Raw genomic sequence first — 19,135 nt, 5'->3', positions numbered from 1 at the left:
AGAGGCAGTCCCTGTTCCCCTTACTAGGACACCCACTTGGATACTGAGCTGCCATGTGCTACATCTGTTCAGGGTTTTTAGGTTATCTTCATGCATGGTCCATGGTTGGAGTATCAGTCTCAGAAAAGACCCCTGTGCCCAGATTTCTTGGTTCTGTAGCTCTCCTGTGGAGCTCCTGTTCCCTCCAGGTCTTTCTATCTCCCACTTCTTTCATAAGATTCCCTGAACTCTGCCCAAAGTTTGGTTATGAGCCTCAGTATATGCTTTGACACACTGCTGGGTAGAGTATTTCGGGTGTTGTAGTCGGCAGTTTTCTGTGTTGTAACAACACGGTCACATAACATAATCTTTCAATTTTCATGATGAAGATACCCTCAAGCTGTAAGAAATAGATAAGCATTAAACCATCAAGCTGGGGATTCTGCTTCTACATCCTTGCGCTCTGGCATTTCCAGAGTCAAGCACAGGCAGTCTCTCCATTTTGATATTGGCAATTTGTGTGACCACTACTAAATAATGTACGAGGTTTCAGGATTCTAAAAACTAGAAGATACTTGAGCAACCTCCCTTGTATCCTCCTTGTCATTTATCTTCTTTGGGTGTGTGAATTGTAGTACATTCATCCTGTATTATACGACTAAAATCCACTTGTAATTGTGGACATACCATGCATGTCTTTTGGTGTTTGAGTTATTTCACACAGGATGACCTTTTCTAGTTCCATCCATTTTCCTGCAAATTTCAAGATGTCTTTGTTTTAAATAGCTGAATAGTATTCCAGGTAAAGGTACCACATTTTTTTTGTATCCATTCGTTGGTGGAGAGACATCTCGGTTGTTTCCAGTTTCTGACTATTATGAATAAAGCTTCTATGAACATAGTTGTGCAAATGTCCTTGTTGTATGGTGGAGCATCCTTTGGGTCTGTGGCCAGGAGTAATATAGCTTGGTCTTGGAGGATATGGAGTTGACTTTAGCTGAAATCTCTAGTAGCAGGGGTCATGAAGAGTGAAGACGCCAGCTGCTAACTAAACAAGACTCCTATTGGAGGGAGGGGAACATCAGGCCATCCACAAAAACTTCAAACCAAAATTTATGCTGCCTACTAGATGCACAGGGATAAAAATAGAGCAGAGATTGAGGGAATGTCCAACCAATGCCTGGCCCAACTGAGACACACCCCATGGAGGAGAGCAATCTGTGACACTATTAATGATCCTATGCTATGCTTGTAGACAGGAGCCTAGCATAGCTGTCCCTCCAAAGGCTTCACCCAGCAGGGGATAGAAACAGATGCTGAGACACAGCCAAACACTGGGCTGAGAACAGAGAGACTTGTTGAAGAGTGAATGGAAGGACAGAGGGAAGGAGACAGGGGCTTCACAAGAAGCCCAATAGAGCCAACACTAACCAGTGCCCAGGGTGGCTTCAAGAGACTAAAGCACCAAACAAGAACCATGTATGGACTGGACCTAGGTCCCCTACACAGATGTAGTCAATGGCTAGCTTGGTCTTCATGTGGGTTTCCTAATAAAGGGAGTAGGGAATGTCTTTGACATGGACTCTGTTGCCTGTTTTTTGATCACTTCCTCCTGAAGGTGCTGACTCCCCAGGGAAGAGGATGCACTCAATCCTAATGCAACCTGATGTTCTGGGGTGGGTTGGTAGAGGGCTTCCATTTTCTTAGGAGTAGGGGTGAGGGAATAAAGGGAAGAGAGAGGGTGGGACCTGGAGGAGAGGAGGGAGGCAGCTACAATCAGAATGTAAAGTGATTAAATTATAAATAATAAATAGAAGATAACTATTTTAATGTACTATTTTATTTAGTGATCTGTATGCATTTGGAACCTGGGGCAGTTAAATGGTAATATTCACAAGACATGGCTTAACTTTAATATCACTGAGATGTAAAGTATCCCCCACAAAGCAGGTTCTTTGTTCTATTGTTCTACTAATAGAACACAGCAAACTTAATGTGTCCTTTATATTATTGTTGAACATTTCCAAAAATGCCTTCACATAAATTACTTTGTATAACAAATACTTTGTTTGTTTACATCTCAAATAATGATCTAATTAAGATAATCCAGTAGAAACTGTGCCTAATGATCATATTATTTATTAAATATTGACTGCAGGAAAATAATCGAGGATCTTAATCTAAAACATAAATTGTACTTATTTATTATCTGCAGTTTCACCTACTCAAAAAAGAGATTCTCACAATTTATAAAATGAACATTAATTAAAATATTTAAAAGTAAAATTTAGTACAACATACATACCTATACATGTATTGCATTTGTACATAGCTTATCGAACATAGCAATATAAAACAAAATTTCATAAAGAAAATGCAGGAAAACTCAGGTATTTTTAAGAATTATTTCATATACACTGTAATGTTTATGTGAAATTATATTATCCATTATAATAGTATGGAGTGGATTTATAATTATAAATTTCTATGATTACTTTGTATCCTAGATTCAACCTCTCTTTAGACTTAAGTCAAACTACTCAGGAGTTGTGTAGAAGATTAAATTTTATGATACAACATCAATATTAAATTTTGACATGAATTTTCAGTAGAAAGCTTTGGTTAAGAAGGAGCTGGTGCAACATCAGCTTTAGGAGTGACTAATAAGAAGCATGTCCAGATGGCCTTAATACAAATTTTCTGCCCTCCTTGGTTCAATCCTATGTTCCCCAGATGTAGAAGTGACATTCCCAAAGACTTGCAGTGAGGTCAACCTTTTCCTGTTGGTGTCCTCTGGTCAAACTGTACCTTTCCCCCGGGCAGAAGAGAGAATTTTCTGTGTTAACAAGGTACACAGGTGATGCTGGGATATGCCTGGCTTTTTTTTTTTTTTTTTTTTTTTGCCTCTTCTCCACTATAGTTCATACAATAATAATGAAGCACAGAGCTGTGACTGGCAGCAATTAAACACATTTAATTTTTCCTCTATTTAATCACTGGGGGGGCAGTTTAGTGCATTTCATGCTTTTGATAAAATTAAATTGACCATGGCCAAGTACATGTAATAAAGTCTTCAACCCATAGGCTCGGTTTTGTGTCCTGAGGCTGTTGTAAAATACCATTATGAAAACAACTTGGGGAAAAGAGGTTCCTTTGACCTGAAAACTTACGGTTATAATCCATCACAGTAGTGGATTCACAGTATCAGGAGTTTGAGAGAGCTGGACACACTATACCCAAAGTCAAGTGTAGACAACACTGAACTAATATCTCTGTGTGTTAGTGTTAGTGATCGGCATGCTGTCTCAAGTTGTCTTCAGTACAGGGTCCATCCCATGAAATGGTGTTCCCTGTATTCAGGGTGGGTCTTCCCATTGAATTAAACACAACTACGAAAACCAGAAACAGGACTGGAGTCTACCACAGAGGGCCTCCGAAAGACTCTACCTAGCAATGTATCAAAGCAGATGCTGAGCCTCATAATTAAACCTTGGGCAGAATGCAGGGAATCATATGAAAGAAGGAGGAGTTAGTAAGACCTGAAGAGGACAGGAGCATCACAAGGACCAAATATATCTGGGCACATGGGTCTTTTCTGAGACTGATCTCCAATCAAGGACCATGTATGGATATAACCTAGAACCCCAGCTCAGAAATAGCCCATGGCAGCTCAGTAATACAAGTATGTGCCCTAGTAATGGGAACAGGGACTGTCTCTGACATGAACTCAGTGGCTGGTTCTTTGATCACCTCCCCCTGAGGTGGGGAGTAGCCTTACCAGGCCACAGAGGAAGACAATGCAGCCAGTCCTGATGAGATCTGAGAAGCTAGGGTCAGATGGAAGGGGAAGAGGACCTCCCTGATCAGTGAACTTGGAGAGGGGTATGGGAGGAGATGAGGAAGGAAGGGTGAGATTGGGAAGGAGGAAGGGAAGGGCCTATAGCTGGGATACAAAGTGAATAAACTATAATTAATATAAAAATTATAATTAAAATTTCAAAAAAAGAAGCCAATTTCACAGGTCATTCCTCAGGAGGTCCCCTTTTATTTTTGAAACTGTGTCTCTCATAGGGTTGGAACTATCCAGTTTAGCTAGCCTGTCTAGCCAGTGAAGACCTGGGATCCACTTGTCTCTACTTCCACAGCATTTAGATAATACACATGTGTCACCACTCCCTGAACTTTACATGGATCCTGGAGAGGAATATCAGGTCTTCATACAGCAAATAGTTTGCAGACTAAGTCATCTTCACTGCGATAAGACTGAAGTCTTTATGCTCAAATTTGTTGTTATGCCATGCAACTACTTATTACCTTCCAAACCACTATATGTTATTTTTTTTGTTACAAATGCTTTAAAAGAAACTTATGGTTAAGAAAATTTAGGATAAATGATTACAATCTTTGCAATGTTCACTATGTAATAAGTTGTTGCTAGACAAAATGAAATATTTATCATAGCATATTCTTCATCTCTAAAACTGTAACTTTTTTCTTTTTTAATTCTTTATTAATTACACTTTATTCATTTTGTATCCCCCCTGTGATTCCCTCCCTCCTCCTGTCCCAATCCCTCCCTTCCTACAACCTCTGCATACATGCCCCTCCCCAAGTCCACTGATAGGGGAGGTCTTCTTTTCCTTCCTTCTGATCCTAGTCAATTAGGTCTCATCAGGAATGGCTGCATTGTCTTCTTCGTGGCCTGGTAATGCTGCTTCCTCCTTAGGGGGAAGTAATTAAAGAGCAAGCCAATCAGTTCATGTCAGAGGCAGTCCCTGTTCTTATTACTATGGAAACCACATGGATACTGAACTGCCATGGGCTACATCTGTGCAGGGGTCTTAGGTTATCTCCATGCATAGTCCTGATACTGGAGTATCAGTATCAGAACTCAGATATTTTGGTTCTGTTGCTCTCCTTGTGGAGTTCCTGTCCTTTCCAGATCTTACTGTTTCCCACTTCTTTCCTAAGATTCCCTGCACTCGGCCCAAAGGCTGCCCGTATATATAGTCTCTTCTATGTCAGGGTGGCTTCTAACTTGTTATATATTTTAGAATAAATTTGAACTTCTGGTATTCTTCCTTAGCTAATGTCCTGGGTGAGGCATTACGGGAATATGTCAACATACCTAGCTTTATAAAAATCTGGGGACCAAAACCAGGGTTTTACCCACTTAAGGAAGGCATTCTACCAACAGGGCTACATCTCCTGCCCTCTTGGACATTTTATTCACATTTCTCTCCAGCCTCCCACTGTGCTTTTTGTACTCTGAACCCAACCTAGAATATAATTGCTGGTTGTGCAATGAAAAGAACAATCGTTTCTGTTGCATTTCTTCTTTTTTTTTTCCATAATATGATAGATGAATGAAAATTACTCTTGCCAACGAGGTGTAAAAAGGTTAACTAGACATTGTGCTGTTGCATTTTGGTAAGCTCACTCTAATTCATCTGGACAGGAAATCCAGAGCTTCAGCAGTCAGAATCATGCGAAGGTCTTTAAACACATGTTGCTAGCCCACCTCCAGAGGTGCCATTCAGAGCATCTCAGACGCAGTCGACGAGTTTAAGTTAAAAAGACCAACCCACCATTGTTAAGAAGTCAAATACCTCATGAAATGCTAGCACACTTGGGTTTTTAAATATCCATCCTTACTTTTATTAGACCATAATTAGGGAAGAGCTCAGATCCATGTGTGTAATATAAGTTTAAACCAACTTCTTTGGTAGAACAATATAACAACAACATAAAAGAAACATTTTTTCTAAGCATAAAACCAACCAGAATTGGAATGCTTGCTGCTTATTTTTCTGTATCACCTAGAATATTTAGCTTTTCTAAAAAGCTTTTCCCATAACTCTTCTTCATATACATAATTAGATGTCTTCAGTTCTTCTTTCCTCACACATTATCACACACAAATGTCAGAAAATTAGTCTTCACACCAAACATGTGACCATTCTAGACACACATAAAAATATTTCAACATGATTGTTAACCTCCTAACACATCAAACATCTGAAAAGTGACTACAATGTCTAATATTTTCACCCTACATTTTATTACATAATACCTTGAGTCACATGCTAAAAAGAAAGTAATAACTTTAAATATTTTTAATAATAATTTTTATTTTTTATATTAATCACAGGTTATTTACTTTGTATCCCAGCTGTAGCCCCATTCCTCATTCCCTCCCAATCCCACCATCCCTCCCTCATCTCCCTGCCCCTTCCACTAATAGGGGAGGACCTCCTCTCCTTCCATCTGACCCTAGTTTATCAGGTCTCTTCAAGACTGGCTGCAATGTCCTCTTCTGTGACCTAGCAAGGCTGTTCCTCCCTCGGGTGGGGGGGTCGAAGAGCCAGTCATTGAGTTAATGTCAGAAATAGTTCCTGTTCCCCTTACTAGGGAACCCACTTGGATCCTGAGCTACCATGTAGCCCAGATATTTTAAGGAATCAGCCCTTAACCTTAATAAATTATCCATTTCTACACATGTCAAGTAATATCATCATGGTATTCAAGTAAGAATACACTTTTGAACAGTGTAACAAAAATATAACCAATCGTCATAATCATAATTAATACTGCAGTGAATCTGGCGGCTAAAACATTTAAATCTGACATACTTCTATTATAAAACCTTTGGTTATTATTTTAGAAGTACCGATGTCAAATGTGGATATGAATATGAATACAAATTTAAAGATTGTTTTCTTATAGAGAAAAATAAATAAATTAGCTCACTGTGTATAATAACAATAATAAAATTCTAAGATTGTAAACATTCTGAAAAGAAATTTATATCTTTATTCCTTAACATAATCTTAAGAAATTCATGAAAAACACACAGTGCTTCCTATGTAAGTCTGCAAGTTTTAATTGCATTATCTTATTTTTAGACTTCTAATATCAGTCATTCAGACATTTTCCCCTATTTTATTTTCAAAATTCCTTCTCCTGCTATTGCTCATATGCAAGTATCAATGTAGCAAAAACATCAACAACAAACAAAGGTCGTTCTTTGGTAAGGAAATATTCTGGAAAAAACTGAAGAAATAATATTGGTATAGGAATGAATACATCTTCAGTAATAATCATTTACTATACTTTCATTTTCTGTACAACAACCACCCCATAAACACCTGGCATTACCAAATTCCTACCTGCGCTCCCAATTTCTGTATTTTATGTCACACATCTAGATGATTATAAGGTTAAAATTTCAATTTTTAAGCTTAGATCCTACATACACTCTGAATATTAAAGGACTGCTTTGGTGAGTTAACAATTCCAATCACGTTCATGGCAAAGCCCCTGAAAATATTTAATTCTTCAAGGTGCAGAAACTTCACTGCGTAGAACAAAATAAACAGAAATCGCTATGTGTTTGGTGTAATTAAAAACATATGTTAGTAATTTCAAGTAAATTCATAATGTAAGCTACCGAATGCTAATAATTTGAATAATTTTATTGGGGCAGTTTAACTATAGCTACAGATTCGGTAAAATTCACGATTATGTAAAAAAAAAAAAAAAATTCTACTAGAATCTGTAGAACTACACCAAACAAACTGAAAAGAAGTCTCTGTAAAGTTTTCTTTTCAAGATAAGTCAGTTCGTTAGCATCACGTCTGCAACGACGAGACAATAGCAAGGATCGCACCAAAACAGGCTGAGAATTGGCGACGGCGTTCAGTGAGCTGCTCTATGGAAGAAATTGAAACAGAATAAATTAGACTGTTCCCCGACAGTCAGGTGATCCTTTAAAATCTAAGGATTAGTCGAACTAGATGTAATAGCCTGAGCATGGCTAAGCTCTGACAGGCATGGCTATCCCAGATGGTTTGAAGATCTGGTCCACCATTCACCTGCGACCACCAAACAGCATTCTGAAGCCTGTTTCCTATCTCTGTTTGCAGTCGCTGAGCACCTGGTTAAGAGTGTGCTTCTGTTCAGCTGAGATACAGCATTCTGCTATCTTTCACAAGGCACTTGAAACGTCTGTAAATAAAAGCTGAAGGCATCTGTCTCACGAAACAAGTATGCGCGTAGGCGCTGCGGACCCTTCCACGTATGCACATTGTATGGGCGTTACATCACGTTACGCACTAGTTTTCAATTTTTTCTTACCGGTCAGGTTCTTTAATCCAAGTTCTTGAAGTCCAAAGTTGCCATCCTTCCTATAGTTTAGGAATATCGCTAAGGCATAGCGATCCTCATACAGTTTTGTCCCACGAATGATGCGTAAATTCTCCAGAGGCAGGTAACGAAACTGGTTCAGTGCCACCAGCACGTAGCCTGTGACTTCCCGGATAGACTGGAAAAGCACAAACAATTTTCTATGTTAGATAAAATGAAATTAACTTGACAGGTTGTAATATAGCCATTCAAATAAAAATGTTATTTAACTCTAATTTTCAGCTCTTAATTTAATATTCTAATTTCCACATGATATTCATATTCATATTGGATTAATAATAGAGGATCACAAAGGGTTAGAATTTCATTTCAATATCTTGTATTTCTTTTCAAAATTGTGAATGTGGTTATAATAAAATAATGCATTTTTTTATGAGACATTACTCACACCTGATATGTGAATATTGGAATACAGGAATAAAGGTCTCATTCATTGATAAACTACAATGATGTGACAAAGAACCACAAATCGAGCTACAGGTGGGAATTAAATTGGCAGGGTCACTATAGTAAGAACATTCTGCATTAGTTGCAGATTCAGTGACATATTATTTTATGGGTATTTAGTACTACGTTTATCAAATTGGAGCTGTGGTTATTCCTGGTCTTGCTGAGATCAAGTTGTCTTGGAGTAAAAACATAGAACAAAGAAAAAAGAAGAGTGGACTGCTATAGTTGAGCCCATGTTTACCATACTACACTATGTCTTGAAATCACACCTGCCGCATAAAGTCAAGTCCTAGAACTCACTAATCCACCAGTTACTCATCCAGTGTATCAGCAGGGAGACTACAGAAGTGAACTCAGGGTAGAAAGGAGGGCTGTGGTCAAGAAGGAGGGCGGCTAATTACATAGTGCTTACTAGAGTTCTTTCTAGCTATTAATTGACAAACTGTTACAACATTTGTTACAACATTTGAACCACCTATTAGTAGACACTTGAAAATACATTAGCTCTTACCTAGAGAATACAATAAATGACAAGAAACAAATTATTATATTTTAAATTTCTTTAATAAAGACTTTTAAAAATATTTTCTTTTTAGAGAGCATAATTTTTAAAAAATCTTTTAAAAATTATAAGAGATAATGCTCTAAATCTAAAAGTAATACATGGCACCTGGAGTTTATGCTCCTACTTTTCTACTATTTACAACACCTTTTTACTCATATTTTTTTATTTTTATTTTTTATATTAATTATATTTTATTCAATTTGTGTCCCAGCTGTATCCCCCTCCCTCATGCCCTGCCAATCCCACCCTTCCTCCCTCATCTCCTCCCATAACCCTCTCCAAGTCTACTGATAGGGGAGGTTCTCCTCCCCTTCCATCTGACCCTAGCCTATCAAGTCTCATCAGGAGTGGCTGCATTGTATTCCTCTGTTTCCTGGTAAGGCTGCTCCCCACCTCAGGGGGAGATGATCAAAGAACTAGCCACTGAGTTCATGTCAGAGATAGTTCCTGTTCCCGTTACTAGGGAACTCACTTGGATACTGAGCTGCCATGGACTTCATCTGGGCAGAGGTTCTAGGTTATCCGCATGAATGGTTCTTGGTTAGAGTATCAGTCTCAGAAAAGAGCCCTGTGCCCAGATTTCTTGGTTCTGTTGCTCTCCTTGTAGAGCTCCTATTCCCTCCAGGTCTTTCTACCTCCCCTTTGTTTCATAAGACTCCCCACACTCTGGCCAAAGTTAAGCTATGAGCCTCAGCATCTGCTTTGATACTCTATTGGGTAGTGTCTTTCAGTGGCCCCCTGTGGTAGGCTCCTGTCCTGTTCCCTTTTTTCCCCTCTTCTCATGTCAGTCCCATTTGCCTTTCTGAGTGAGGATTGATCATCTTACCCAGGGTCCTCCTTCTGCTTAGCTTCTTTAGGTGTACAGATTTTAATATGTTTATCCTATATTATGTGTCTTATATCCACTTATAAGTGATTATATACAATGTGTGTCTTTCATATATTTTGAAACCATTTCTGTAGACATATGTTAATGGAAAAAAATCCTAAAAACAAGATGATTTCCTAATGCTTAAAAGGACTTAGTAACATAGTTTAAGCTAATATTGGTCTACCAGGATAATAAAGATAGATAAGAAAAAGTGTAAATTAAGTGTTGAACTATCTTATAGGGACATATTATCATGTCTGTTCTTTGTTGTTTCAATTTTTTAGTCATTACAAAGAATCAAAGAATAACGCTTTCATTTTTCCAGAACTTTGTTATAAAAATAAATACAATTTATACGTATAATACAATTTTGGTATATATCTACATAGATACAAAGAGATATATATGGGCTTTATACAAATATTAAATATATTGTAGCCAATATAAGTAGCTATAATAGGAAAGTATAATGACAAGCGATACAGGCTGGCCTGACCAGAAAATTTGCCTAAAATCTGGCCTCTGTCCTTATTAGTTATGTAAACTTGATGAAGCTTTTAAGTCACCAAAGTCTTCAGCATTTTCATCTTTAGAAAAGTCATAACAATATGCCTATTACAAAGCTGTTGCAAGCATTGTAAGATAGAGAAGAAAGTTTATAGCCAATTGAATTTAATAAATGTGAGCTATTACAAATATTATCTCAGAAAGTAGCCAGGCAGACAAATTGTCTCAGGACAATTAGCTGAAGAAAAAAAAAATATTCATAATATCACAGCATAAGATTGTTTTTTAATCTCTCTTTTACATAATCTTCAGGACAGTTACATCTTTTCTTTAATATTTACAACTCATTTCTAAAATTCAGAAATGCCTCCTACTTTTATTTTTATATGTATATTTCAGCTCTTAATACTGACCCTTGGTATTCACTAGACAGTCAGCAATATCTGTTTAACAGAGCAGAATTGAAATCTAGAAAGAAATGCTTTTAAGTCCTTGTAGCTATTACTTCGCACAGAGCATTTTTTTTTTTTTTGGAGGTTGCTGCTCAAAGTAAACATTGAAAATTGATTTCATGTTTTGTGCCCATGGAGCATTGTACAAGTAAAAATCACTAGAAAGGCTACGGCAGAGAAAACCTTCACCATGGCTTTATCTGAAGAGATTCAGGGCCAGATAAGGGTTCGGCGAGCTACAGATGCCGCATCCTCTCTATGAGCTTAGCATCTGTTCAGTAGGACATATTGTCTTCTACTGTCTAATGTCCATTCCCTGCAACAACTCGTTCAGGAAGTCCATGAAACCAAAGGTCATTAAGGCCTTTAGCCACTGAGAAATCTCCTGGCCAATAAGAATGCAACTTTATTTCTAACATATAAGAAAGATATAAAGGATAGATATGAAAAGTGGCTTGTTCGTATGCCATCCTTGTGCGTGCAGATTCTTTCAGAAAAACTTATCTTTATTATTTTCAAACATCTAACTTATTCCACTGTTCTTTAAACAACTATATTTTTTTAATTGATAAAATTCCTGATTTGGTTAACCCTCCCTCTGTCACTCTCTCCCTCCCTCCATCCCTTCCTCTTGTCTTCCTTTTGTCTGTCCTTCCTTTTTTCATTCATTCCTTTTTTTTCTCTTAAGATGACTTTAGCAGAAATGAATAATAACCACAGAAATGTGCTTTTATTTATCTTAAGGTTTATCTGCATTAACTCCATTCTTTTTTATTGACTTTCATACAAGCATCTCTGGAAGATCCATGCCACTTCCTCTTTATTTCTGTGCAGAAGCATCTCTAGCTCTTCAAATAGTTCTGAATTGTTTGACTGCTGTGCTTGATGTACCCAGACCTAATGAGAAATCACCCTAAACACTAACACAGCCTGTGATTGAAGACAGCCATAAATATAATAGTGATTAGTGTGATGAGTACACTGGAAGTAAAATGACTGTGATATCGTGAGGAACAGGAAATAGAAGTCTGCTGACAAGAAAGAGGATGGCTGATGGGTAGAAAGTTCCCTCTGTTGGTAATGAATGCAGATATTATGCCTTCTCTGACGGTGACAAATGTAGGAGCAAATTGTAGCTTCTGTATCAGTAAGATTTTCTATTAACTTCCCTAAGGCAATTACTTTCTGTCCCTGCCCCTCCTTACATGTCTGGGAATATCTAAAGCAGACACATTCTTAATGAGGAAATAGTATTAAGAAGTTTACCAGGAAAAATTAATAAGCTAGTAACAAGCATTCTATATTCCTTCTGCTTGTAGAGATACTGTGTTGTATTTTGAATTTCTGCTTTCAGTTTTCCACTGTTTGATATAAAACTCTATGAGAAGCTGGGCTTCAGTATCTGGTCTAATTTTATTAATAATAAAAAAAGAGCATGTGAAAGTCTTTGACATGAACTCAGTTGCCTGTGCTTGATCATTTCTCCATGGTGGGGCAACTGACAGCCCACAGGGGAAGAGGATCCAGGCAGTCCTGATAGGACCTGATAGGCTAGGGTCAGACAGTAGGGGAGGAAGACTTCCCCTATCAGTGGACTAGGGAAGAGAAATAGGGGAGGAAGAGGAAATGATGTAGGGACCAGGAGGAGATGAAGGAGGGGGCTACAACTGGGATACAAAGTGAATAAATTATTATTATTATTATTATTATTAATAACAGAAAAATATAAATACTTTAAATAAAAAACTGCTCATAGCAGACTCCCCTGCATTAATTTTATTGTTTTCTGAATTCATGAGCATACTTTTTCTTCAACAAACAGACTCTATTTATCATTGTATTAGTTATTTCATCACTGTGACAGAAAACCTGACAGAAGCAACTTAAGGTGGGAGAGATTTATTTTTGCTCAAGGATTAAGGAAGTACCATCCATCATGGCAGGGAAGATATAGCGGCCAAGGCTCTGCCTATAGAGCAGAAGCTTTCAGCATAAACTGTTATATATCTAGGATCAAAACTCAGAAAATGGAGTTCAGACTTAGCCAAGCTCTCTCCATCAAAACAGACCCACTATCTCCGGCTGAGCTCCACCTCCTAAGGCCCTACAACTTCTGAAAGCAATGCAGCCAGCTGGAAATCTAGTATGCAAACAGATGAGCCTGTGGGACACGCTGCACGTACAAAACCTTTTTCTTCTTTTTCTAAAGCAATCACCAGGCATCTCCAATGTTTGGACAAGAAAACTGCTTGGTACCATTTCATTCTACAATGTAGAGTGACAGTTTCATGTCTGAGGTCTTTTATAAATGTGATTTTTCTCCACTCAAAATTTAAAAGAGGAAAATAGGCTTGCGTAAAATGATGTCTGCCAACAGCTGTCTCTGCTGCAAAGCATATGGGAAATGGCCGTTGAGGATTTAGAGTTAAGAGGTGACTGCTTATGAGACTCGCCTGCTGTTGTTTTTAAATGAAAAGGGTGAGCAACTCCAGTAACAGGACAGCCAGAGTAGCAGCCTAGGATTTGACAAGATGCCAAGACACACTTTAGTATCTGTCTAAATATTTGGCCATGCAACACAAAACAAAAGGCTTAATTAATTTACAAGGAACAAATGCTGCCTTCTTCGGTGAAAACAGATTCTGATGATGCTGTCGAGTCTCCTAATTTTCAATCCCGGTATAGCAAGTAGGTATCACATAGGTTTCTATGGGACACAACCAAGACTATAAATATAACATCAGTTGGACCAGGAACATCAATTAGACCAGAAATCAGAATAGTTTTCATACTTATATATTCTTATAGAGTAATCAGCGTTTATGCACCTATTTATTTTTGTAATAATGCTATTAACTTATGTCTAGTGTATATTTTCCATTTGTAATATATTTTATGTGATTAATACCCACTTAGTGTATCACGGTACATTATTTCTGATTTATCAGTTGAGAAACCAAGATGAACATCTTTCTCAAAGTCACATAGATTCAAGGATAAAAAGAAAAATGTTTTTTAAAAAGGCAATAATAATAATCCCTCCTAAAATTTATCTCATTTCTGAGATCAAAATCCCATTTCTATCAAAATATGGTGACTGACTTTCTTATTTAAAGACATATTCACTAGAAAATGTGATTTAAGGATAATATTTTTCAGTGTTATCCTTATGAAAGAATATCAGCTAAGCAAGAACATACATCATACTTGTAGCACTTGTCATACTTCTAAAGACAAAAAAAAATGATAAAAAAAATTACGGAACGGTAAAAGCTTTGTCTTCCCATATCATATGGGAAAGATATTTCCTAAAAGCCTTCTTGAAAGCCTTTAAACATGAATTTTATTGATGTTTAGAAAGTAAAGCTCTTTCCGAAGAGAATTTGAAGTCAAATGAGATTTTCTGTATGAATTCAAAATGGAAACGTGACCTACAATAGTACTATGAAGTTAGAGCCACCAAAACAGTGGCAGCAAAGGCAAGGGCTTAAAGAGTTGTGTGTTGGGTGCATGATGGAATCAAATTATGGGCATGACCTGAGCCTCTTCGAATAAACAAACTCAAGGGTTCATTTTGTTTAATTTGGAAAACAGCATCTAAAAGCAACTGGCCCATGGTTGGTCATTACACATGCTTGTCTTCCCTTCCTCCACATTTCCCTCTTTTTTTTTTTTTTAGCTTCACTCTTCCATCCAAGTACATATTTCCAAAAGGTCTGTTGTGTACTTACTATGTGAGAAACATTTTTTCAAGTTATTGGAGATTAATAAAGAAATCAACAAACAAGAACTTCAGAGAGCAGTCACTCTCACAGTGGCCACTTCATCATTTCAAATGTAACTATAATGAGAGGTTAAAGACAGGAAAAAGTTGTTCGGATGAGAAAGTTATCATGATTTGATTTTGTATCATTGTCTTTATATTTTTGTTTCATTAGGCATAAACCATTTATTTCAAGGATTCATGTACAAATACCTACCTGTATATAAAGTTATACTACACTCTATCTGAGAAATCACTTGAAGTATTCTTTTGCCATAATTTCTTCCCAACACAAGTGTGTGTTGCTCATCAGTTTAGTGTCTATTGTAGTGTCTATTTCCTTCATTTTTCCATTTCCTGGAATTTTATGTGGATGTATTAATTGTGTACTCTTCTCAGATAACTTGTAAGTTCTTTACAAGGCATAAGAAGCATTAATTCTAAACTACCGTTTTAAAATAACAATTTGGTCTTGTTTTGTTTAGTTACTTTGAGAATGAATGTGCTTGTACTCTGAACTTTAGCTTTAGGAAGAGGAAGATGGATGAGAAATGACCATTCACCTTAGCACATCACAATCACTGTTGAAGGTATGGATGAGAGTGAAGTCAATACAGTAAAGTGGTGTGTAGGCAATGACAGAACTTACATAATGTCTGAATCCCAGAGGATGATGAACTCAAGATGGGGCATGGGCATCATTGAGTGGGAAAGAGGAATGAAAGAAGCAGAGAGTTATCTAATATGGGTAACATTGTGTGGTCTAAACATACTAAAATCTGTACACCTAAAGAAGCCTATCAAGAAGGAGGACTCTGGGTAAGATGAGCAATCCTCATTCAGAAAGGGAAACAGGATGGATATCAGAAGAGGGAGAAAACAGGGAACAGGACAGAAACCTACCACAGAGTGCCTATGAAAAATTCTACCAAGCAGGGTATCAAAGCAGATGCTGAGGCTCACAGCCAAACTTTGGGCAGAGTGCAGGGAGTCTTTTGAAATTAGGGAGGGATAGCAAGACCTGCAGAGGACAGAAGCTCCACAAGGAGAGCAATAGAATCAAAAAATCTGGGTACAGGGATCTTTTTAGAGATTGATACTCCAAACGAGGACCATTCATGGAGATAAATTAGAACCCCTGCATAGATGTACCCTATGGCAGTTCAGTGTCCAGTAGGTTCCCTAGTAATGGTAACAGGGGCTGTCTCTGAGGTGAAATGATTGGCCTGCTCTTTGATCACCTCCACCTTGAGGGTGGGAGCAGCCTTACCAGGCCACAGAGGAAGACAATGCAGCCACTCCTGATGAGATCTGACAGACTAGGATCAGAAGGAAGGGAGGAGGACCTCCCTTATCAGTGGACTGGGGAAGGGGCATGGGTGGAGAAGCAGGAGGGAGGGGGGTGGGATTGGGAGAGGAAGGGAGAGGGAGCTGTAGGTGGGATACAAAGTGAATCAACTGTAATTAATAAAAAAAAATTTTAAAAAACATTAAAAAAAAAAAGAAATCTAAGGAAAGAAATGTACACAATAAGCCTGAACACTGAGCCATACCAGAAATTTAGAAAGCAATAATAAAACAGTAAGGTCATGCTAAAGGATCTTAAGAGTCAATTAGCTTGTCCACTAGATTAAAAGTAAATTTAAATTTAAGAAGTGAAAATAATTAAAACAAACTGATCCATCAAGTATATTTTAATTCTGAGTTGTTATTTAATGTAACCATCATTTTTACACAATAATTCTTGAACAACTCAGGTTCTTAAAAACTAGAATATAAAATAAAATATTGCTTTTGATGTGTTCTTTCTTTTTTCCTTTGGGAGCTACAACATAAAGTAACCAAGTAATACATGAAAGGGAAATTAAAATTACCAATACAATTTCCTGACAAACCTAAGATTCATGTGATATTTATTTTAAAATTTAGAAGACAATGTATCCACTCCTGATGAGACCTGATAGGCTAGGGTCAGATGGAAGGGGAGGAAGACATCACCTATCAGTGGTCTAGGGGAGGAGCATGGGAGAAGATGAGGGAGGGAGGGCAGAATTGGGAGGGTACAAGAGAAGGGGCTACAGCTAGGATACAAATTGAATAAATTGTAATTAATACAAAATAATATAATTTTAAAAATTAGAATGCTAGCATTATAATTTTTTAAAGAATGAATGATGTAGGATATCAGCAGAAATGGACTATAAGAATAAATACTTCCAGGTTCTGGCTATTTCAAATAAAGCTGCTACAAACATGCTTGAACAAATGTCCTTGTTGTGTACTTCAACATCTTTTAGATATATGCCTAGGAGTGGAATAAATGGATCTTGAGGTAGTCGTATTCCTAATTGTCTGAGAAAGTGCCAGATTGATTTCCATAGTTTTGTACCAGTTTTCATTCCCACCAGCAATGGAGGAGGGTTCCCCTTTCTCCACAACTTCTCCAGCAAGTGTTGTCATTTGAGTTTTTTATTTTAGCCATTTTGATGGATGTAAGGTGAAACCTCAGGGATGTTTTGATTTGCATCTTTCTGATAGCTAAGGACATTGAGAATCTCTTTAAGTGTTTCTCTGCCATTCTATATTCCTCTACAGAGAATTCTCTGTTTAGCTCCGTACCCCATTTTTTAATTGGATTGCTTGATTTATTGCTTTATAAAGAACATGGAAACAACCCAAATGTCTATAAACAGAGGAATGGATACAGAAATTGTGGTATTTTTATACAATGGAGTACTACTCAGCAATTGAAAATGAGGAAATCATGAAATTTGCAGGCAAATGGTGGGATCTAGAAAAGATCATCCTGAGTGAGATATCCCAGAGGGAGAAAGACACACATGGTTTATGCTCACTTATTTAGACCTATAAGATAGGATAAACATAATAAAATCTATACACCTAAAGAAGATAAACGAGAAAGAGGAGCTGGGTTAATCCTCACTTAGAAAGACAAATGAGATGGACATGGGAAGTAGGAGAAAACAAGTAACAGGACAGGAGCCTACCACAGAGGGCCTCTGAAAGACTCTACCTAGCAGTGTATCAAAGCAGATCCTGAGTCCCATAACCAAACCTTTGGTAGGGTGCAGGGAATCATATGAAAGAAGGGGAAGTTAGTAAGACCTGGAGAGGATAGGAGCTCCACAAGGACAAAATATATATGAGCACAGGGATCTTATATGAGACTTTTTCTCTAACCAAGGACAATGTATGGATATAACCTAGAACCTCTGCTCAGATGTAGCCCATGGTAGCTCAGTATTCAAGTGTGTACCCTAGTAAGGGGAACAGGGACTATTTCTGACATGAACTCAGTGGCAGGCTCTTTGACCTCCCCACCCCTCAAGAGAGGAGCAGCCCTGCCAGTCCACAGAGGAGGACTTTGCAGCCAGTCCTGAAGATACCTGATAAAACAGGGTCAGTTGAAAAGGGAGGAGGTCCTTCCCTCTCAGCAGACTTGGAAAGGGGCAGGGAGGAGATGAGAGAGGGAGGGTGGGATTGGGAGGAAATGAGTGAGCAGGATACAGCTGGGATACAAAGTTAATAAAATGTAACTAATAATAAATACTTCACGATGTATTGCATTGGATAGTATATTACAGATAACCTCTAAGACAGCAAAATGCATCCATGTCATATTAAGGAATAAAAAAATGTACTTTCTCTAGAATTAATTGGACGAACAGTAAGTCCTAATCTCAATTTAACCTGCCTCTGTGTGTGTGTGTCTCACTCTTTCTCTTGTTTCTGCTACTATCCTTAATGAAAAACAAAAAACAAAAAACAAAACTTTCCTCTGTATTTAATGAACAACATGAAAGCGTTACATGAGAAAGGAATAGGGTAGTCTGTACTGAAATCTCTAACAGAGTTACAGAGTTCTACATTTTCCCCCTCTCATCTCTTTCTTCCTCCAGTCTACCTATAAACTAATTTTTTTAAATAATAAATCTTTATACGTTGAAAACTGTCCCACTTTTTTTTCTATTTTTAACTTTTTTATTGTTTGTTATTATTATTTACATTTTATCAACTCTGCATCCCACTTTTTAATAAACCTAGTTAACACAACAGAACATAGATGGGTACTAAGTAAAGTAGTAACCACAAACAAATTTAGCTCACCAAAACTCATCCAGGTCCTTTGTAAGTATACTTTAATTTTATCTTTGCAAACTGTGTTTTTTTAGAAAGAGTAAACATCATATTCTTTGAGTTACATTAAGTAACCAAACTGATTCAAATATATAAAAATGTATCTTTTCCAGGTAGGAACCAATAGTCTCTTTCTAATTTTTTTTTTTTTTTTTTTTTTTTTTTTTTTTTTTTTTTTTTTTTTT

At 37.4% G+C, this 19,135-nt stretch overlaps 1 protein-coding gene across 3 annotated transcripts in view; it reads right to left on the bottom strand.

Annotated features, from left to right (window-relative positions):
* Nucleotides 1-19,135, bottom strand: part of Erbb4 (erb-b2 receptor tyrosine kinase 4) — a 1,095,063-nt gene that overhangs the window by 525,161 nt on the left and 550,767 nt on the right. For all 3 annotated transcript variants that reach the window (XM_055616306.1, XM_055616307.1, XM_055616305.1), the window contains exon 3: nt 8,116-8,302. In XM_055616306.1, coding sequence (XP_055472281.1) covers nt 8,116-8,302 — 187 coding nt within the window. The remainder of the gene's footprint in view (nt 1-8,115; nt 8,303-19,135) is intronic.

This window comes from Psammomys obesus, unplaced genomic scaffold (assembly GCF_907164565.1).
Source record: "Psammomys obesus unplaced genomic scaffold, mPsaObe1.curated_primary_1811, whole genome shotgun sequence".
In the NCBI taxonomy this organism is placed as follows: domain Eukaryota; kingdom Metazoa; phylum Chordata; class Mammalia; order Rodentia; family Muridae; genus Psammomys; species Psammomys obesus.
Note: the sequence above shows the minus strand (reverse complement) of the source record. Positions and strands in the feature narration are given on the sequence as shown.